We start from the raw sequence: 24,453 nt of genomic DNA, 5'->3' as shown, positions 1-24,453 counted from the left end.
AAGAAATGTGTCGTTTAGCCCCTATAATAAATAACAAATGTGGTGAAAAAGAATTTCACAAAAGATTTTTCAGAGATTACACTATGACACTAAGAGATTACACACACTAGGCCATTCTTGAACATAAATAATAACAAGTACGAAACTGATTAATAATTGGCCTGTAATTTTTGGTTTAGAGAAAGAATCAGCATTCAGCATTTAAGGGAAATGTTTCTTTTTAATAAGGAATTTTATAACCAGCCAGAAGTAAGCTTATATTATATTATTGAGTATTGGCATATGAATTTATGAGGTATTTATTTACATTAGCGTGACCATGGAAATGGACTTTTTTTCATGGGTTGGGCATTTATAGCCAATTATTATTATCACAGGTGCATATGAACTGGGGGGAAAGTATATTATTGCATTATATTGATGCCTTTAGGACATTATTGCGTTAAGGAGCAGGGGCATCACGTGATCTGGGATTCAACTTTTGCAAGCTCGAGTTAATTTTTTTTTCTAAAAGAGCAAGCAGTGCGCAGCAGGCAGGCATCGTAAAACTCCATACTCGTCTTTACGAATTGCTTCCACGTGAGATACCGAACATCCAACACAAAGGTATGCCATTACCACTACTGAACTATGAGGTTAAGAATAGACGTGGAGGCAACAGTAGTTCAAAATGGCGTTCCTTCTTTATTTGAGAAGGCGCGGAGTAATACCAAATTGTCAAATATGGATAGTGTTGCCAGAGGTACGATAATTATCGTAAAGGTACGATAATTTCATTGATTTTTTTGCGCCGGTAAGATACACGATGGGTAGTTATTATCGTACCATGAAAGATTTTTGACAAATTTATACAAGTAAGAAACCAAAAGTTAATTATAACATAATTTATTATATGAACATAACATACTTTTTCATTAAATGTGTTTGGTAGGATTATTTTATATGAAAGTACGATAATTTCTCGTTGTTGATATGATAATCGGTTTTTAAAATCTGGCTATACTGAGTTTGAACAGACCGCGGAGTTATAGGAAACTGTAAAAAACGGAGTTTTCAGAGGATTTCAAAAAATCGTAGCTCCTTTGATTTTTGTGTGTGTGTGTGTGTGTGTGTGTGTGTGTGTGTGTGTGTGTGTGTGTGTGTGTGATGGTCACATGTTGTAATACAGGAAATATTAGAGTAACCTGTAAATCTCACACACACATTATATATAATCAGCTGTAAGTCACAAAAGTTGCCAATTTAAATTTAATTTTACTTGAAATAGAATCTGCTTTATGAGCTAAATGACACCGAAATAACTTAATATTTATTCTTAGGCTGTCATAATATACTTTGCATGTTTAATAAACTTTTGTTAATTTTTTATCTTCATATTCTTTCAATATTATTTATTGAGACATAAAAAGTAGTTTGTTTAGTATTATTCTTGATGTTTGAATATGAAAATAACAAAAAAATAACTTGTTAGTAATTCTGACATGAAAATTCTTATTTTGAATTAGACTTAAGTTTAAATCTTTACTAGAATTTGCAAGTCTTTTTAAAAACAAAAATCCAGAAGATTAGCTCAAGAGGTGACCTTGACATTAATTATGTATTCACTTGATTGCCATGAGGCAAAGTGGCTTCCTAATTTACATAGGATGCTACAGAACATCTTACTAAACACACATGACTAGATATTATTTTACGATTGCTTTGGAATGTAACTTTAAACTAGTAAAATATAGTATAATCTTGTTCCATGTTGTTGGTTATGTTAGTCTAAAACACTAAAAAATGCGTGCAATATCTCCACATTTCTCGTGTCTATATGCACGTAACAGCAAAATTAAAGTAGAAAAGATTGTTTTATAAAAATTTAGTGTTTATTTGACAATGTTTATTTAGTGTTGTGATAAAAGAAAAGTCTAATAACTACATTATAATTCGGTGTAGTTGTTGGTAAAAATTGTGTAATAAGTGAGTGAGAACACTTAACTAACCTTATCTGCCATCTCGTCATTAAATTGTATTTTTAATAACTATATTAATTTATTTAAAATGTTTAAGTTTTATTCCAAATATACTCTAAAAACTCTTAGGACAAGTATTTTTTCTGCTTTTCTTACTTGTTTAATAAACAATTAATAAGAGTGTATAAATATTCTTTTTTTACACGTCTTATTACAATCACCAAACAAAGATACATGATAAACTGTTATTACAGTATATACATGATATTACATCTCAGACTGACAACATTACTGACTCAAGGGCAACAATAACGTCAGCACAGGAATTCAAACAATGGATAATGATAACCCCTACATATTGGGCACCCAACATTATTGCTCACCCAACTGTCCCAAAAGTCCCAGCAAGTTGAAATATTGGCTACTGTCCAAGAACTAAGTAGAACTTTCAATTACGACTGTCCTATGTCAACAGAGCCAAAGAAACTAGTGACAGAGAACCCCAACCAATTACAAAACACCCCCCCCCCTTCAAAACTAAGGAGAAGCAATACAAAAACTTATTCAAGGGACAAGGGATAAGTTTAGTGTCTCCCTACAAGTTTGCAAAGCTAAAACAAACCTTTGTTCGAATATAAAACCAGTTTTCATGTCACAGAAAATTAAAAATTAAAACTTATAAATCGACAATCATAATCTCTACCCATCAACCCCTCAGTTTAATCTGTCCAACAAGTTAAACCTCAGGACAATGTCAGGACCTTATGTTTGGCTCATAAAACAAAAAGTCTGGGACTAGAAGAGCACATTATTGAGATGATATGTGAAGTCTCAGTCGTAAAAATAGGCCTGACAAAGAAAAAATACTTGTCAAGAAATGTGTCATTTAGCCCATATCCGCCATTTTGTAGTTTGTACTAAAAAATTAATATCTCTAGAATTATTTAAAGTAAGGAAACCATATTTTGCACATAAGTTTCAATACATGAGGGGAAAATAAAAAATATAATTATGTTATTTTCTTTCAAATAACAAAAAAACCTGTATAGTTATAAAAAATGTTCCAGATGCCAACTCTTTGAGCAATTTCATTACAATTCCAACAGTACTTGTTTTAACGAGATCAGTCAATGTCTAAGCGATCACAACTACTTTAAAAGATACGCTTACACAAGGCAGGAGCAACAAACAACTGATATCTGTCATCTGTGACATGTTTGGCCAGCTTATGTTTATTATTTACATCTGCTGTTGTGTTTTGATGCTTGCGTATTTGATTTATTTTTAGTTTGTTTTATTTCTTATTAGTAATATGGCTGATGAAGATACATTCAATTTTAGGGACAAATCAAGTGATTGGAGAGAACTATTAGCTGTGAACAGGAACTAGTGTCTAGTAAAGACAAACATAACAGTTCTGCAAATTCCTAACTAAAAACATAGTATAAATACTTAACAAGTATATTATCCCTTGAATTTTCTTGAAAATAATATATAATAGGTTGTATATAGGTTGAATTTCCAGTATTATAAAGCAATTGTACAAAAAGGGTGAAAATAAAATGGTAGTAGATTTTGCACAAAGATTCAAAAATAGCTAAAAAAAGTAATTAAAGTAAATCGAGATATATATCAAAACTTTTTTAATTTGGCATAATACATACATTATATTATATTTTATTTTATATATTATATGTTGTATGATTGTAATTATTGGTACAATACCATGTTCTTCACTATTAATTGGAAATCATCAACGATTAACACCTGCCTTAAGACGATGAGTTATGACAAGTAGCACAGCGAGTTTGAGAGGTTGATGGAGTCTATGTTCTCCAGCTGAATATCTGGAAATCTTATTGGTGTGAAACAGAGTCTAAGTTAGGAAAAGATGCAGTCTCATAACTAAGTAACTCAGAACTTCTTAAGCTTTTGAGTGGCCCTGGCATTTGAAATCGGCAACTTGGATCACTGTTTCATTTATATAACAATAAAACTGGACTGAAAGTAAAAGTCAAACTGAAACAAGAACCAAATGGAAAAATGGCAGTGTCAAAACCAAGTAACTGAGGACTTCTTAACTGTCCAGAGAATCCTGGAATGAGAAATCAGCAGCTGATGCCACTTGTCATCACTTTTAATAAGAAAGTAAGAATCAGGAGGCCATTTCATTCTTCCCATTTTATATGTATTCTGGATGCGTCCTTGGCTTCTCATACTAATGGTAGTGACATCTCATATAGCAAAATCTCTCAAGCTATGACAGTAAGTTATACAATGAAATTCTTAATTATCAAACAGCCTATTTCCAAAGAGTGGCTGGTCTGCTCGTACATAGAGCTTGTAAATGTGTCAACTAATTTTAATCAGTAGCTTATTAACATTAGCATTATACAAGAGCCACTTGAAATTTTACTATCACAAACAAAAATTACTAATTGTTGTATTTAAACACTGTCACATACATTTCCTTCTCATAGTATAATTTTGTTGTGCAATTAAAGAAACTATAAATAAACATATTTGATGAATATATCTCTAACAAAGTCAAAATAAATTAATGATGCTACGGCTTGATTTAAAGTGCAGTGACCGTTGGGTTTCAAAAACTCAACCACATTATGGTACCGTCTGCAAACATTGCCAATGCAAACTATTGCTGTAACAGACAGGACTAATCAGTTCCACAGAGTGTTGTAAGCCAATATAAACAAAGTCATAACTTTGCAACACACTTCAAACACATACCAAATTGTAGTGTATCTATTAATAGATAACTTACTGTATTGTTAAATTATAGAAAATGTGAAAAAGTGTTATAAGTTCACAACATAAAATACAATCTTTTAAACTAAAACTGTAATAAATTTAATACAATGACGAATTAGAAAATTTTGTATTACCAAAACTTCTCACTGCTAACTGCTTTATAATTTATATCATAAATTATTATTTTATACAATTTTGTACACATTGTATGAGGGCTATCCAGAAAGTAGATTACGTTTCGTTTTATAGCCACTAGAGGTGGGATTATCGCCACTTTGAGATGTCAGGGCGTTTCTCCATTCAGTGGATATCCAGCCGTGCTAGTGAGAAGTTACTGTCGCTCCTTATTGTTTTACAAATAACAGTTTAAAAAGTGTGACGTAATTGAAAATTCCATGAGTTGTGAAGTGCGGTAGGTAATACGGTTTTTGTTGGCTAAGCAAAATAAACCAATTCAGATTTATCACCAACTCTGTGGAGTTAATGGTAACAATATGATTACTGATGCTGGAGTGTGTCAGTGGTGTATTAGGTTTGAAAATGGTCGAACTAATGTCCATAATGACGAACGAAGTGGACGGCCAAGCAGTGTGACCAATGAAATTGTCTCTAAAATTGATGAGAAGATTGAAGAAGACCACCGATTCACAATAACAGAACTTTTAATTAGTTTTTCTCAAATATCAAGAAGTTTGTTAAAGGAAATGTTACACAGAAGTTAGGTTACCATAAATTTGGTGCAATATGAGTACCGAAAATCTTAACAGAAATCCATAAAAATCAGTGTATGTCTACTTTATTGACATTTTTGGACACTTACAAAAAAGATGGTGACTTGCTGCTCGATCAAATCATTATAGGAGATGAGACTTGGGTAAAATATGTGGATTGAGAAACCAAATTACAGTCTATGGAGTGGAGGCACACACACTCACCCAAAAACTAAGGAAATGGATGCAAACATTGTCGGTACAGAAGATTATGGCATCTGTTTTTTGGGAAAGGAAAGGAGTTCTTCTTGTTGATTTCTTAGAACGTGGCACAACTATAAATTCTGCAAGGTATAGTGAAACCTTGCAAAAGTTAAGAAGAGCAGTACAAAACAAGCACAGAGGAAAGTTAAGTTTGAAAATTTTGTTTTTGCACGACAATGCTTGATCACACACGCCAAATTGGACTCAAAAAGTCCTGAATACTTTTAAGTGGGAGGTGTTTTCACATCTGCCTTACAGTCCGGACCTTGCACCCAGCAATTACCACCTGTTACAAACAATAAAAACCTGGCTTGTGACAGCGCTTTATGAACTGCTGGGGGGTATGACTACCTGGTAAAAGTCTCAGGCGGCAGAATTTTATAACACTGGAATTTCCAAACTAGTTCACCGCTATGATAAGTATCTAAATTTGTTTGGTGACTATGTTGAAAAATAGTATTTAGTGCCACTTTCAAAGGTATTTAGTACTATTTTTTTCTTTTACTTTGTTTTTTGTTCATATCAAAATGTAACCTACTTTCTGGATTGCCCTCGTACAAACGTTTATTTTTAGATAACGTAAATCTAAAAATAAGAGTTTACAAATTATAACTCATATTTCGATAGCTTATACTAGCATATTTTAATAAATACTCTAATAACTGGGATCATATTTCTTTATTAAACGTCATCAATAAATTGTAAATCTTGCAACATCAAACAATGGAAACTGAAACATGTAGAGAAATACCTGTTAAACACCTTTGCTCTCACACCACAAAACATTTCTCTTTATATTAGTCCAGCTAGCACATATTGTAACACTGTAAGCAACTTGGTTTCTGGCTGTGGAATATCTTGTAATTTGGTCTTATAAGTTATTGGTACCACTGTTGTTTACCATTTTCATTATAGCTGTCTTGTGGTTGATTGATATTCCAGAAATAATTCTTAAATGAATTATTATTATTATAATCAGAATCTCTTTATTAACATGAACATTGAGAACAGTTATGCGTCACAATATAAACATGATACATGATAATAATACATGATTGTCATTTATGGTTGATCCGAGTTTCAGTGTAAAGTCTGGCTGATCTGGTCGGTGAATTCTTGAACAGTGTATATAGGATGTTCCAATAACCATGAATCGAGTTTCCTCTTCATTGCCTTTCCAGGTAGTTGTTTGAAGGAAGCTGGGAGCTGATTGTAAAGTCTTGCTCCCATTGTTGAAGGTTTCTTGAAGGGCAGTTTGATGTGACTGGCGGTATCAGAGACGCATTCCGGGATCACAATTTGGTTGTGTTACCTTGGGAAGTCCAAGCTTGTTCATATGTAGAATGAGTTCTTTGATATATATATATTGCTGTTTGAATGCTGGTCTACAGCTATCCTTAAAATCCAGATTGGCTAGAGATCTTACAGCCGATTTTTGTATTTTCAGCACTCGCTTCAGGTTTGCTGCTGAAGTGCTGCCCCATACAATGACTCTGTACCTCAAGTGAGTTTCCATAAGTGCATGGTATGCGATTTTCGCCGTTTCCCAACTGCTTACACTTTTTATTCTTTTTATAAAATAGGTGGCGATGTTTAGCTTCTAGCAGAGGCTATCAATATGTGGATTCAAGGTTTTTAGCGTCCAAGGTTAGACCCAGAAGCTTGGTTTCCTCTTCATTACTTATGTCAGGAACATGTCCCCCCCCCTTCCTCCAAAGTTAATCTGCTTCGCCTAGGATGGATTTGCAGCTAGGTAATTTGAAGAGCAGTAATCATAGGTCATATTTAAAACTATATAGGCTTTTATGCTGAGGTCTTCGGTGGTTTCACTTTGGAGCAGGAGGGTTGTGTCATCTGCAAACATAACTACCAAGTCTTTTACGGAGTCAGGGAAGTCATTGATCAAGAGTATAAACAAGACAGGGCCGAGTACAGATCCCTGAGGGACTCCCCTAGCTTTAAATGCTATACTAGCAAAGTATTTATTACATTCCTCTGCAATTTCATTAGGTTTGTATAATACTTTACCTGCAGTAACAAGTTTCATAGGCTGGGCTTCTTTTTTGCCTCGGTTTGCTGTTCTTTCCTGGTTTATTATCTGCCAGACTGCTTTAGACTTGTCCGATTGGAGAATTTTTTGGGTTGCTTCTGCTTGTTTAGCTTGCTTCAGGTTGATGTCATAACACTTCTTCCTCTCAGCCATGATGGTTTTATCCTCTGTCCACCCAGTTAGCTCATACCTATGAAGAGAGTTGAGATAGTCTTGTTTTAACTGTATCAATTTTGTCTGTGAACTGTTGCACTCTGTTTGTTCTTCTTTGCTTAATTTTCTTCACAGGACATGCTGCGTTAAGTTTCATTGTCAGGATGTGTAAAAAAACATTGTAGGATTCGTCCACTATCTCTAAAGTGTAAACCCTTCTCCAGTCATGGTTTGATAGATTTATTTTCAGCCGATCCAGTGATTTTCTATTCATATTAACATAATCATAAATAACTTAAATGTATGTTAAACGATTTCCTAAATAATTACCACCTAGATTTTTATAACTACAGCTGATATTTATAAGGAGCACATAATATATGTTAGCTGGTTTACAAAAACAAGAACGTGGAAGTGAAAATGCTCTTACACCTAATAAAGCGGTTGATATATAAATTAATACATAACCACTCATTACTTCAATTTTAAAAAGTTATTTAAATGAACACATACAATGAATCATTACTTTTTTTATATTTCAAAGTCAAAGTAAAATATTCTTTATTGCTATGAAGCATAAATATATACATTGGCTTGTGTCAAAATGACCATTCAAACATAATATTTAATTTGATGGTAACTAACGCGGTACATGAAATAGTCCCATACAAAATAAAATAACTAAAGCTTCCTTTTACAAACTATCTAAATCTAACTCTGTTCTTAACAATTCAGGTAGTGTTGAATATACTATGGCATTATAATAAGTGTGATTTTTCAAAAAAGATTAGTGTTGAAAAGGATATTTATTAATTTATTTTTGTTTCTAGGACTGTATTTACATTGTGGGATAAGAAACTAAAAATGCTATGGTTCTGTTGAAAAAATTGTGTAAAATATATAAATGTAAGGGAAAGTTAGGATTTTAAACGTCTTAAAATAGGTTTGCTAGGCTCTCATTGACAAATTCCAGCAATACTTCACAACGCCTTCTTTTATAAGATAAAAATACAGTAAGAATGAGTTCTTTCTGATCCCCAGATTGCCACAGCGTAAGTATGGGAAAATCTGAGCATAGTATGCTGCAGGAAGGACAGAAATGTTTGTGAAGTGTGCACAAAAATTCAAGAACACATATTACATGCTATATTGTTTATTGTGAGGAAAACTTAAAATTCCTGTCAACAGACAGACCCAGGAACTTAACATTGTGTTCAGAAACAATCCCCATGTCATCAACCCAAACACCAAGATCATCATAGCGTTTTCCTATGATTGTGAAATCTAGTAATTTGGTCTTACCAGTGTTTATAGTCAAAGTCAAAATCATTTTACTACCATAAAATTAAGGACCATTGACTTAGGCCAAGTCTTAGGTCAACTAAAATGTGAGTCAAAGTATGAATAAATGTCATAATTGAAAAATACAGTAGATGGAACTATAAACAAAATTGCAATATCAAAATAAATTATGTTCTACGTGAAAAAATTCCCTAGTGACTAAAATGGGTTGTTCAAAAGCCATGAATAATATTTATTAAGAAACCTTTTCCTGCCATACACCTGCACTAGAGGTAATAGGTGATTGTATACCCTGGGTGTAGTTACAGATTGGTCGCTAGGGGTCTTACTTAATCTACTCTGAGGAATAACTGCAAAGTCTCTATTTCTAGTGTCATAAGACAAATTTCACTTTTTCGCTAATAGGATGTATTAGATGTCAATTTTGAAAAATATATTTTATCAGGTCAAAGATAGATAGGTTTATTTACCACTAGCTGTTACCTGCGGCTTCGCACGCAATTTTTAGAACTGAAGTCCTTATAAAAAGCAATTATGATGTAATATGATGGGAGTCCTAAAAACATTTTAAAACGTAAGTAGGCATACATCAGGTAGATATTATTAAGTTCATGGTAAATACTATCAGAGTTTAACTTAATTATTATATCATGTTTGGCACGTGTAGGAGCATTTCTGGTTCTAATTAATTATATACATAACGTCACAGCTGAATCTGCCTTGTAATCCCGATCAAGAAAACACAAATCTCGGATCACATAGGTCTCGGAAACTTACTTTAGTCAAAAAGCGTATATTTCCAGTCCTTGTCATATTTTTCAGGTCTAAGATATTTCCAGTACCATAGTAGAGTTTGCCTTGTTGTTCTGACGAGGAAAAAATATATATACTTACATAGGACCGAGATGCCTACTTCGGTTAAAAAGTGCCTACTTAAGACCATTTAAACTCACTTACCTACTATGTCACAGGTAAGCTTGCCATATTGCCTCGATTAAAATACTATATACGTTCGATTATATAGTTCTCGGAAATATATTTTGGTCAAAATCGTGTTGGCATAGTTGAGTTTGCTAGGACTGAAAATCCTATTACGACCTAGGGGGAAGTCCTACCTACTTCTTATGTACTTCCGGTATATTGATTAAATTTAAATGTAAACAGATGTTTCAGAAAGTTTGTCGAATTATAGCTGTCAACAGCTGTTTAGTGCCAGTTTAATTTGAATTATGAAACGTTATTACGTTTCGTTCTTATCATAACATTCGAATGTAAACAAACTAATTTTTCAATTTGAATTCGACTTTATTTGGTGAAATAAATGTTTTATGGGTGGTAAAAAGTACTCTAAATGTTAATTCAGGCCAAAAGCTATACCTGTTCCAAATTTCAGCACTTAATCCGTATAGCAGTTTCAGCGTGATTCGAGGACAAACCTCCAAACATCCAAACATTCAAACTTTCGCATAAATTTATAATATTAGTGGAATTTTCTCTAAGCCACTGGACGATCATATTAGATTCCGTACATGTTTTATCACATGTTTTATTCTCCAAAGCCATATCAAATGCCCACGTAGATACATCAAAACAGCAGATTTTTCCTTTATCAAGAGCATTAACCAACTTATCCATAAAAGTGTGATCATCACAATAATAGTTGATCCACCTTTAACAAATTCAAACTGACTTTTGAACAAAACATTGTTTTGAGTAATAAAGGCCAAAAACCTAATAGGAATTGCTTTTCAAAAACTTAAGAAAATGTTGATGTAATAGAGATTGGTATAAAGTTGTCAAGGACATCCATTGTTCCTTTTTTTATGTAAGAGTTTTATGAAAGACAGTTTTAATGTACCTATTTGGGAAGATTCCACTTTCAAAAGAATTAAGTGAACAAGTGGATCAATGAGGTATTCCCAATATAATTTCAGCAATTTAGATATTAAATTTTATCATAACCTGAAGAAGTCTTTAGTTTAAGGGACCTGATTATGTCTTGTCTCTCTTTCTTGGAAACAGGTAATAAAAATAATGAAGAAGTGTTATTATCATCGTTCTGCTATCAATAACATACTGACATTAGACTATAGTGTACTCAATTTATTGTTGTTAATTAATCCTAGAAATTGGATCATTATCGTTGTGACATGAAAATTGTTATTGATTAGTTAGTAAATTACAGACAATAAACATTAGATTGAGTTATAGAGAGACAGCCCAGACTCCACTTCTTTAATAAAAGCAGTATTCATTTAATTACTAGAGATATATGGTCCTATTAATGTTTATAAAATACTATGGTGGATACTCTACATTAAATGAACACATAAATGAAATAAAATATTTATGAACTAAATTGCTTTTTATATAGCCTAGTTGATTTTATGGTTTATCTATGCAAGTTGGTTTAATTATAAAGCATTAAGTAATTAGTATAAGTAAGAAATTGCATAAGGACCAGTCAATCTGCAGTTAGGTTAAATGATCCTATTAAAAACCTTTCCATGCCTATGTCCTGGTTTCCAGATTTTTGTAAAAAATAATTGCAAAATATATTTAAAGCGACATTAGACATTATTTGAAGTGGGCACCAGGATTTGAATTAAACACAACAAATCCTTTTACATAAAAATATCTGGCATCAGTGTGCAAATATAGAGAGTTCACACTAAGTGCTACCCTCTTCAATCATGTTAAATGTTTAGAATGCTTAGGCCTACTTGTAAAAATGTTTACAATTTTTAATAAATCTCCGTTTTTAATTGCACAGACTGAATTGTCTTTTTAAACATATTTGTTATGTTTATGTAAGTTCTGTATTTGTATTAATAAATTAAATAATTTGCAATACTTCATAAAGAACGCTCACAAGAATGTTTATAAGTTGTCTTTATAATCTTTTTCAGAATTGGTTCCGAAATATACTGTGTTTATGAAATAATTACTGTGGAAAAAATATTGAGTTGGATTTTCATTGCTTTTTAAAGTGAAACTAAAGCAAAATACCAACAAACAGGTAAAAATTGTATTTTCAATTTTTTAAGTTGCAATGTAGAACGTTCTAATACCGTTTCTATTAATCCTATTACTTAAGGTTGTTTTTAGTTGCAAAATAAGCATCCATCATAACAATTACAGTAGGCTATAGTGTACTCTATTTATAGTTTGATTAGAACACATATGTATTATTGCTAGTGGTTTTTATTTTATGAAATAACTATATATACTCATACAGGGATAATGTTTACTTTAGCCACATTACCTAATGAGATCTAAAACCACTTTTAACAATATCTTAAAATAGCCTAGTATACTTTTTATTTCAACAATTTGTAGGTTGTCACCAACCATACATAGTGTACAAAAATATTATTAGTGTTTATTTTAGATTAGGCTATATCCCCACCTAGGGGACTGTTAGGAATCAGGGTTTCTGGGTAGGGGAGGATAAAAGGCTAAGGAGGTAGGTATAAGAGGAGAGGATAACAGGGTTGTCAACATTCACACACAAATTTGAGCTAGAAAATTAGGTCTACCAACTGTATTTGAAGATAATATAAGAGTATTTTTGTACTTTTTATGTTTTTTTTTTTTTCATTTTGGCCACAGTTTTTTACATTGATGGTGAAGATTTATTCATCATTTTTCCATTGCTATTTCAGTGATGTTTAAAATTTACAACTTCTTTAGGCATCTCGGCACATGTCTTCTCCTAGTTGGTTAGATTTGGTTGTGTAGTTATTTACAGAAATAATCACTGTTATTCTCCATTTGTGTGTAGTGAAGTGACGTTTTCTGCATATTCAATGTGGCAGTGTTCGGAGTGCGCTTTGAACTATACCAACTTAATTAAGTTATTACTATAATAAACAGAAAAGACATTGTTTTGTTTTCTTGGTTTCGTACTATGAATTTCAATTCTTTGTGTACTTCTACGGTAGTGGTTACCAGCCATTGTGGCTATTGCCCTGCTATGTAGAATATTATAGTTAGGTGAGTTTGTAATACTTTTAGTTCTCAAGCATTAGTAATAAGCCTTTTGAAATTTTATATTTTACTGCTCAGTTCTATCTCGAGGAATGTTTTTCATTCATCGCCATGGCTGGAAGCAACTCAATCAGCCTGTTCAACTACTAGTTTCTTTTAAGAGATAAAAAAAATGTGTCTCTTTCCAAATTTTATTATTTCTATTTGAAGGATTTCAGACATTTACCATTGTTATATGTTACAAATGGTATAATACAAGTACAATGGCAATGAACATGTATTATTTCAGTCACTATCTAACAGATACGTTTATCCTCCAAAATAGTAAGAAGCTTTAGTAAGTTTTACACTGCTTTGTTTGATACATTTAAAAAACACACATAGACAGTAATAATTAATGATTAAAATTTACTTTTTTAGCTATAAGAATAGAGCTTAACTATTCTATAATTTGAAATAACTATAGGGTCATTCCAAATCAACCACTAAAAAAATAATTTTGGACCTTGACCTCTCAAATTTTGATGATTTTTTTGTATGGAAGTTGTACCTACCAAGACTGGTTAAAATGTAAAATTTTTCATTTTTTGCATTTTGGTTTTTGAGTGATTGATAGGCTTTAAAAACCCACACAAAGTGCAGTTTTTGGTCATGTCTCTGTATTTTCTAAACGCTATATCTTTAACACTAAATACAGATGAAGAGCTCAAATGTGTGACATTATTTTCCATTTGAAATATTCTGTAATTTGATGTCACATGACTGTTTTTTGAATATTTAATTTTTTTTCCTCCAAAAAGGGTTTTTGAAAAACCCAAAATACCCTTTTAATTATTTTGAAAAAATATGTGTTATTTAGATTATAACTGACTACATATATGCCAAATTTCAGAATGGGACATAAAGCGATTATTAAAAGATATATATTTTGCTACTGGAGTACATACCAGTTTGGTGTGAGCAGCAATACCAAACTGGTATGTTATGTATTTGGTACATTACATAAGGTACTGTGTCCAATAGGCTATATCACAGCCACTAAGAATTTTCATTTGCTACTGTCATAAAACCAGAAGTGATACATTCCAAACCAGTTGGTGTTACTTGGTAAACTGACATTATACATTCAAGGAATTCATCCTGGCTGAAATAAGATGTTGCAAATAACTGCCACTTGAAAAAAGTACTTTTATCCAAACATGATTATAAAATTGTTTTATTCTTGTACTGAGTAGTGTTGACAACAGAGAAAAAGTTATCTTTTTAAGAGGATAAGGCACAGCCAGCTTCAAAATTTCTAAAAGATTTTTTCTGGGAAGTGTAAAAGGCAACAATGTTGTGTTCCAGAGAAACCGTTAATAAACATATTTGTTTACAAGATTTTAAAATTTCCCTTGAATTTGTAATAAACACTAAAGGGGGGTAAGGGTAGCTTGGCTGATTGTCCAGAAAAAAGATTGTATCTCATCTCATATGATGAAGGTTATAATTTTTGGCCAAATCACAATTAATGAATAAATGGTCTTCTGTTAAGTTTTCGTTTATTTAATTATAGTGTCTCTTTTGCTGCTTGGTTATAAATGTATGTGTATTTTAAGCCTAAATATATAAAAACAATAAAATTACTGGTGCCTTTGACTACCGTTTACATTGATCACCTATCTACAGTTACCCACATTTTGTAAGTATTTTCAACTATTACTTCATTATCAAATACGTTATACAGTAAGTCTTTTAATTCACTACCACTTGGGTATTCTGTACACACATTGATGGAACAGTGCTGAGAAGGTGGAATGTACATTATCTTGACCAGAAAGGAGGAATGATCGGGTTTCAAAGATATTTCATCATCCAGTACAAAATTTTATAATGAAAGACCAGCTTGTCTATGTTTATGTTTTGGTTGTGGTCTAATCGTTTGATTGTACATTGATTTTATGGTAGTTGTCTTTTTATAAATTTCGAACTCTATTGATTTAATAGTTTTTTTATGTTTATACAACTATTATGGATCCCAAAATCTTGAATGAATCAGTGAAATAGATTGGGAGCTTGCATTATCGATCTCTGATGTGTCTAATGCTGATTACTTTAGTTCTTTTTGGTGATGACACTGATAGTGACCCTGATTATGATCCTGACATCCCACCTACATCTGGTATCCAAGGTAATCAGACTAGCCTAAGACTAAGCATAAACAAATCAGATAGCGAAAAAAAGGTTAGATTATCCTCAAACACAAATCACCCTAGGCTAAGAAGACGTGCAGTAAACCGACAAGTAATTAGTGATTATGACTGATGAAGCAGCCAATTCTAATGACAGTGACTTGGAGGATGTGTCTGAGAATGCCTCACATAATTTTTCCACAGTTTTGATTTGCATGAAAATATTGGGCCATTAAACCAACAATCATGTCATACTGGAGTAAAAACAATTCACAATACATCCCTTGGTTTAGTAATATGTTTTCCCACAGTAGATTTGAAACAGTCTTACATTTTTTAATATGGTGGACAATTACCCAAACATGGTCACCCTAAATATAATCCTTGCCAAAAATTTCCACAAGAAACACCACCATCGTTGGAACATACAGTTTTTGCTATAAGGGAGCTAAATCTAATAAAGATAGGGAGGAAATAAAAAAGTTTGGTCTTACCTATTCAGTTTCTTAGACTGATCTTAACTGTAAGGCAAAGTAAGTAAACTTGGTAATTCTAAGCAATGTATGGGTCAACCTCGATTTTTTCTCATATTACAATATAATGTTCCAATAGTCAATTAGAAAAGGAAATGACTAGAATTTCTTGCCGGAAAGCAGTTATAGGGAGCAGGCAACTCATATTGCAATATAATGTTCCAATAGTCAATTAGAAAAGGAAATGACTAGAATTTCTTGCTGGAAAGCAGTTATAGGGAGCAGGCAACCGCGAGAATTACCTATTAGTGATTAGGGGCACTGACGTGATCTGGGCTTCAAATTTGGAACTACTCGAGTTAATTTTTTTTTCTAAAAGAGCAAGCAGCGCGAAGCGCTGCGCAGCGGGCAAGCATCGTGCGTGATCTTCGTCTATACTGAATTGATTCAGGCCAAAGGAATGACACAGATTCCTTTACCAAATTTTTACGGAGATTTTGTATTGGGCGGATTATATTGGTTTACTTTGCTTTCCAGCATGTAATTATGTGTTTAAAATTGTTTTACATACATTACCTACATTATATTGTAATATGTAATAACAATTTATCAGAAATTTTTAATAAAATCACGCACGATGCCTGCCCGCTGCGCAGCGCTTCGCGCTGCTTGCTCTTTTACAAAAAAAAATTAACTCGAGTAGTTCCAAATTTGAAGCCCAGATCACGTCAGTGCCCCTGATCACTAATAGGTAACTCTAAGCAATATATGACCGTCTGGCGGTTGCCTGCTCTCTATAACTGCTTTCCGGCAAGAAATTCTAGTCATTTCCTCTTCTAATTGACTATTGGAACATTATATTGTAATATGAGAAAAATCGAGGATGACCCATATATTGCTTAGAATTACCGTAAACTTCATTATTTTTTCAGCACGTTAGCTTTATTTTCATAAATAAGCATGATATAAGGAAAACGCGTACTGGTAAAACATTTCCTATTTTTAATTCATTTACTTTTTTTTTCAAAATTTGAATAATGAAATTTTGTACTGTACTATAGTATTATATTATAGACAGATCCAGTTGTTTCCCCACAAGTAAAATATTTATAGTTCTGATGCTACACAACATACAAAAACATTATTTGTTTAGTTTTTTTGGTGGGGGAGGAGAGCTAAATTGAGTATATAAATTGGACATGACAATTATAATTTTCTTTCTGATTGCCAAGTTATACGCCATTAAAACAAGTCTAAGATCTTGTCAATATCTTTATATTTAGGTAAAGATTATGATTTTTTATAAAAGCTTACAGGTCCCAATTTTGCATAATTGGTCTTTTTAGATAGGTCACTTTTTTTTAAAGGGTCACCCTTAAAATTCTAAAATTTGGTCCGGTCCTAAAAAAGTAAATGTACTACCTAGTGATGGCTGCTCACACCAAACCGGTGTGTACTCCAGTAACAAAAAAATGTTTTAAAATAATAACTCCTTTATGTCCCATTCTGAAATTTGGCATATATGTAGTCAGTTATAGTCTAAATAACATATATTTTTCTAAAAAATTGAAGGGGACATATTGTGGGTTTTCCAAAAACCGTTTTTGGGAGGATAAAAACAGTTAAAACATACAAAACATTAGTCATGTGACATACCAAATTAAAGAACATTTCAAATGGAGAATAATGTCACACATTTGAGTTCTTTAGCTTTAATACAGTAGTTTTTAAAATAGAGCGTTTAGAAAATACTGAGACATGACCAAAATCTGCCTTTTTATGGGTTTTTAAAAAGCCTGTCACTCAAAAACCAAAAGGCAGAAAATGTGAAATTCCATTCCAAAATGAAATGCCAAAACTAGTCTTAGTAGGTACATACAAAAAATCATCAAAATCTGACAGGTCACAGTCCAGACCATTAGGTGATTTGACATGGAATGATAAGTGGACCCGGTTTTTTATATCGAAATTGGCAAACGATATTACTTAATCACAACCATCGATATAATCAATCGATACTGATTAATTATTTTGAACAATTAACTTAAATAATCTATATCAACAGCTGTAAACACTTTCAAATAATACACGTACTGTAATGTAATATTTCAATTTTATATAAGTAATATTTGATTATTAAAAATGGCAGTCAGTTTTATACAACTACACGACATTGCTTTGAAAGATTTTCGTGACTCCAATCACCCATTATTTGAAATTTATACCCTACCCAAAGGATTACCCACCCATGAGGAAGGAATGTGTTTGGATTCTACAACACTTTGAAAGGATCCAAACTCGTTACTAGGCTGGTTGTGTTTCAGTCACAATGAAAATTTACAGTTGAAATATCATAATTGAACCTTTTAATGAAACTTTTTAACTTACCAGACTTGATACATTTTACCGCTTCCTCTGCAGTTGTCCACTTAGGTTCTCTTTGAAGAGGTTGTGCTATTTCGGGACTGTACGTGAAATAAGTTCTTGGCTTGTTATTGTATTTTGTTGACGAAATTGCGGCCGCTCCCCAGTTTGTTTTATTTAATACACTATTAAACCGCGAAGACAACCTCTGGACTGGTGCAGCCATGATTAGATATATGATTTTGTTAATGTGGAATAAAATGTTGCTTAAAAATATTACGATAATTAGATTTACCTATACTACTCAATTAAAGTACCAACAACCTATCAATTTTCTAACAAATAAACCAAATAGAAAGTATGCACTTCAAATCGAAAAACTACAAACAATTAACAATTGAACCAAGGAAGGCCAATCCCAATCAAATGATAACACGACAGCACCACTGCACAAGTCCACCCAATGAAGCTCGACGCCAACGACACTCGGCAGACGAAACTAATGTCGAAAAAATTCTACGTTCAAATGCAAATGACAGCCAAGACCATCTTGATCATAAATTAGCCTACCGACAGAAAAATCAGAACGGAACAGAAAAAATTAAACCAGCTGACAGTCACATGACCGACTAACGGCAGGGGAGAAACAGAGACTTTTTCTGTATTTGGAAGAATAGTACTATACTCAATGTTCCTTATTCATCAAGGGGTTGTTTCCTTTACAAAATAATTATAAGGATAACCCTATATTGTGAAATCAGTAATATTTCAGTATTTGAAATTGATATTTTTGAAATAAAACCAAGGTAATATTACTATCGTATGACTGTCATATTACAGTAATTTAGTATTATTACTGAAAATGTATATCTATACTAATTTTTAAGTTTTAAAGGCAAATAGATGTGAAAATAAAACATTATTTCACAGAAAGCCTTGGTTTAAAACTTGCAATGGGCTGTTTATCACTGAATTAATTGTAATAAATAGAATAACACTGGGGCACGCCTTAACCAATGAACATTATACAGAATAAAATGTTATTTTAGTCATATCCTTCAAATGTACTATGAATTTTATTGAAACTTGTGACTTTACACTGAAAAATCTAATCTTTGAATGTACAATCAGTACTGTACACGGAAACGGTACAGAGAGCAGGTACCATTGCTACAGCAGTTTTCCTAAATCACAACAAGGTATTTTACTACCTGGGCCATGACCATATACTGCAAAAACTGGACTTTCAAGGTGCTGGACAAAAACAAAGGAGTGTTCGTACTTATCTGGAAGGCAGAACCCAAAATGAGGACAACAGGCACTGGAGTTGCCAAGGCTGTAAGATCAAAACTATAATATATGACGCGGTATGTACCTTTAGGTTCGGTCTCAGGTCTTGTATTGTTTACATTCTTCCCAAGCTATATAAGAAATTACGCTTATGTATGATGACGACTCAACTTTAATGCTAAAAACATACCTCACCTGAAAAGCTCAGCATAAACACTTTTATAGCCCCGAACATCTCATACCAATACTGCCATATAAATTACTTTACTGTAAATGTGTTAAAAAGTAAACAGCTGATTTTTGGAGGAAGAAGTGAAATAACTCCTGCGGTTCCTCAAGTTTTACTAGCAAATAAACCTAATTTCCTAGGACTTAAACTTGATGACGGAACTATCTTGAAACATCTATGTAGATGAACTTTATTATAGCACAGAATTATATGTAATTGAAAATATAAAGAATATAACTGGCACATATACAGTTAGAATAACCTACTTTTCCATTTTTGAGTCCCTTTTAAGGTTAATAATTAATAGATTGGGGAGGAACTGCTTATGGCTGAAAATTGGACACTCTCTTCACATTTCAGGATATTTCAAGGAAAAACAATGTAGAGATCTTGCTTACAGTGGTAGAATATTTGAGAACAATTAAAAGAAGCATGTAGATGTGATGTGAAGTATTGCATGCTTGCTTGCACATTTGAGCAACGTGTTACCTACACATAGGTAATAACAGAATTTTGTTGCTAATGAGATTTACCTCCCAGTCAAAGCCCTGAAGATAAAACCAATATATTGTCAACAGTGAAATATTTGTCAATAGTTACTTAACTGTGGAAGAATTATATTAAAGCGTTCAAATCAGTGAAAAAGGCAGTCTGGATAAAATAGTAAGTGGTTTTATAGTCCCATGCTTATTTGAATTCAGAATCTGCTTTGAATATCAAACAGAATAAAGAAATGAATCTAGACCTGAAAGTAAGTCTAAATTTGGGATATAAGCATTTTTATACAGTTTTTGAAAATCTAAAATAAAACATATTTACTAGACACAAAGAAGTCTAGAGTGGATTAAAGGCACTTTGAATTTAGAATAGTTTTGACTCAATTGACGATTTGTTTCTTCCATGCTTGCAAGTGACAGCGTGACACCGTTAAACGTCAATAAAGGTCTGTTGATCATAACTTCGTCAAAGAGAATAAAAAATTCACACAATTCACTTTTAATGAATGATTTGGACGTTAAAGCAATTGTTTACAGATTTAAAAAATGTTAATATATGTAGTCTGTCTGTAAATATACCGAGAGTAAGTTACACTCATGGCACCATAAGTGTTGTCTGATCTTTGGTCCCTGAGTATGAAACAACCATCGCTCCCTGCCACGTAAAGGAGGGAGCACAGGACATTCCTCAGAGAAATGACAAACATAAGGTAAAATATAACCTTTTGAACATATATTTTTAGTCTATATCAGGGCCTTGGAACTAAGCTAATTATGGGCTGAATGTCATCAAAGCTTATCACTCAAGGGACTGGACAAATTTAATTTTCCTCTTTCTGTCCCCGCGATATCTCAAGAATTTACTGACCGATGAACTTGAAATTTTCATAAAGAATTATTTCTATATAGGCAACAGCGAATCATGGCAAGTATGCACTCCACAGAACTTGGCTGAACGTTAGTGAAAATTTTACATTGGTCTTAATCATGTTGACAACAAAGAACACAATAAGTAAATTTGTTATAGTTTAAATTTTGCATGAAACTTCATTTCTTCATAGACAAGATGAATGAGTTCTATGATGGTGCATGACTATCCAGACATATATATAATGTATATATATATATATATATATATATATATATATATATAATCGCATATAATTTTTATTTTATATATATATATATATACGCAATCAAAATAAATTAGAAAATTGCTTCGGCCTAAAAGGAATTTACCATTTAGAGCCAAATCCCAATCAAAATACTAATCTGATCAATTTAGAAATGTTGAAATAGCACAGCAAATAATTTAAAAATCAAGGCAACCAGATAGGTTGAACCTAAGACGATTCTCTTTTCATTCTTGTACAAATATTTAGTTCTATGTAAGATTTACAAATATTCTACCTACAGCTGATTGAAATTATGTTGTTTATAGTATTTGTTTGTTAAAATTATTTCTTTGGTTGTTTTAATAAATTCTTGGTTTGGGTTCTGTTTCTATGTTTTATTAATTCATAGTGAAGGGTTCTGGGAACACGAAAATTAAAACATGAACACTGGATTTTGTGTTTTATTTATAAGTTAAACTACTTGGATGTATATATATATATATATATATATATATATATATATATATATACATTATATATATATATATACATAGTGTAATTGATAATAACAATTATTCTCTTAAAATACAATAATAATGATCTTAAAATACAACTTTATTGTGTTTTATCAGTTAAATTTGTTGTTAGGTTTCTCTGCTTCAGTGACATTGATGAAATTCTTGCTAATATTTTTGAGAAAATCAATAGAGCTCTCTTCAATTGCTATAATTTGTGCCTTCTGAATCAATTTAAATGTATCTGTGTATAGCTGTATCCTTTAAAATCACATGGGAGAATATCCTTAACACAAAGGCATATAATGGGGTTATGCTTAAAATCATTAAACAATTTTAATACATTACACACAATTCATGTGCTCATATCAAACATCTTCAATTTAGAACTAACACAGTGCCAAGAGTCTAATCTGGAGGCATTATCAAATGTGTTCCATAGGGAGTGTTATCCATAATTTGTTAACAGAATAAAATAGATTCAAGCTAAATAAGACGTCTCTTTTGAAGACTATTCAAGTAATATTACACTTTTCAATTGATTAAGCCAATCTTTGATAAATAATTGAAATATGAGTTATAATTCTATTAATGGGTATGCTATCAACTATAGTATTATCTTTTATGGCATTATATGATCTAAGAGCATATTTTCCTTGTTTACACATAAGCTGGTTTTATTGAAATTTACAGAGGAATTTTCTCCAAAAAGAAATTGATTGCTAGACTCACTGGCTTAGGTGGGGGACAAAATGGAAGGATATTGAATAAGTAAAAAGTTGATGAGCTCAGTAGTCCAATTAGGTAAAGACAGACTATTTGGCTAAAAATGGTGTCTTTTAATCTCTTTATCTCTGAGGATTATCAGTTGTATCTAAACAAACAATGCAATGAAATTTTGAGCTTAATGAGCTGCAAGTGGAAGGAAATTGTTATGGAGCAAAATGATCCATCATGCTTTGTGTACTGGATTACAGTTATAGTTATATTTTTTAAGGTATTGAAATAAAGTTCCTGAGTTTATTGTGCCACAGTACACGATTATAAAAACTGAAAATTGTTTGTTTGAACTTATTTTTTTGTTACGTGGAATCTTGCCATTCTATGTATTGCTGCTTCAATTATAGTATTATGTAAACAACCCATGTTTGATATATACAAAAATCATTTATATTAAGGTTCCATGCAAGGAAATTAAATGTGCTGCTTAAACATTTGATTTGTGCACCTCATTAAAATGTTTTGACATTCATGTGAAGATAACTGTCGATTATATAAAAAGTCTGTTACAATTCCATATAGATAATGGAAAATTGTCACATAACAATGACATTGTAAAGCATGTTTTCTATTATGCGTAAATTCTGTGTTCTAATATTATATTTGATTCTACAGTAAAAAAAGAAACATAATACTAGTGAAATTGACTTCATTTAAAATTACACAAACAAATGTGAAGTACCACAAGGTAGTAAAATGATAGTTTACCAATCCTTATGAAAATAATATGCAAAATATTGGCAACAAACTTCAGTACTAAATTTTATCTTTAATACTAAAGTATTATGAGAAAACACAGCTAGATCAGCCAATCACTCACTACTTATGTCTGAAGTTGTCCTTGCATTTATAACCATAACAGTTTTGGAGATTGCTTAATCTGATGTTTACAGTTGAAACAACACCAGTCTGTAAGGTACATGGTTAGTTTGTGCACACACAAATCTAAACAAACTATTCTTGTTGTTTTTTTACATCAGTTTAGATCTAAAATACGTTGTTCTTATATCTCCTAAACATTCTGACTATAACTAATACGTTCATTGGTTTTCATTGCTTCTAACAATCCTCTCCCAAAAACTGTTAGCTGTGCTTAACCCACCTCATTTCTGAGCTACCAAATGGGTCTGTAATGCAGAGTTTACTTTATTAATTTCATTGTGATCAAGCTGCTATCTAGTACAAGTATTTTTTTATTGTTGATTTTAGCTTTTTAAAACTCGGTTGCTCCACTGTGCTTAGAAATCGTGTCAGAAACGTCCTAGTGCACCAGATGAGACAATGAGACAGCCACTTCACTTATTCATATCAAAACGATGTAAAGGTTCATTTTGGGCTTTTTTGTCACCGACTTTTTTAGATCTCTTCATACGAACATGGCTCCAGATTCCAGGAGTCAAGTAAGAGACAGCATCAGATACTAGACGCTGTAATAAAAAAATATGAACCAATTTAAATTCAATCAACCCTTCTTTTCATACCATATGTGTTATGTGTAGTGGGATATCTTTGCACCTATTCTGATTCTTTGTTTTGACACAGCCTAATTTTTTTATTTCATGCAATTTTATATACACAATAATATAACTTTACTTGTTTATATAAATGATATATAACATTCTTAAAATAAATATTACTTGTGCTAAATATTATTTCTCTTTAATTAATTACTTCTAATTTGTATAATGCATGAAGAATAAATTATGTACTAATTTCTCTCAATTATTCCGATAAAATAAAGTATGTTTTTATACTAAAGTAAATAACTTTCTTAAGCCCCTCTATAAGTTTTAAAACTATGTATAAACTGTAATAATTAATAA

The 24,453-nt window shown here is 32.0% G+C and overlaps 1 protein-coding gene across 1 annotated transcript in view; it reads right to left on the bottom strand.

The window, feature by feature from the left end:
• Nucleotides 1-18,730, bottom strand: part of LOC124359775 (4-hydroxybutyrate coenzyme A transferase) — a 74,870-nt gene extending 56,140 nt beyond the window's left edge. The window contains exon 1 of the mRNA XM_046812796.1: nt 18,229-18,730. Coding sequence (XP_046668752.1) covers nt 18,229-18,430 — 202 coding nt within the window. The 5' untranslated portion in view covers nt 18,431-18,730. The remainder of the gene's footprint in view (nt 1-18,228) is intronic.
• Nucleotides 18,731-24,453: the final 5,723 nt, after the last annotated feature.

This window comes from Homalodisca vitripennis, chromosome 4 (assembly GCF_021130785.1).
Source record: "Homalodisca vitripennis isolate AUS2020 chromosome 4, UT_GWSS_2.1, whole genome shotgun sequence".
In the NCBI taxonomy this organism is placed as follows: Eukaryota; Metazoa; Arthropoda; class Insecta; order Hemiptera; family Cicadellidae; genus Homalodisca; species Homalodisca vitripennis.
The sequence above is the reverse complement of the archived record's forward strand: the minus strand, read 5'-3'. Positions and strand labels throughout refer to the sequence as shown.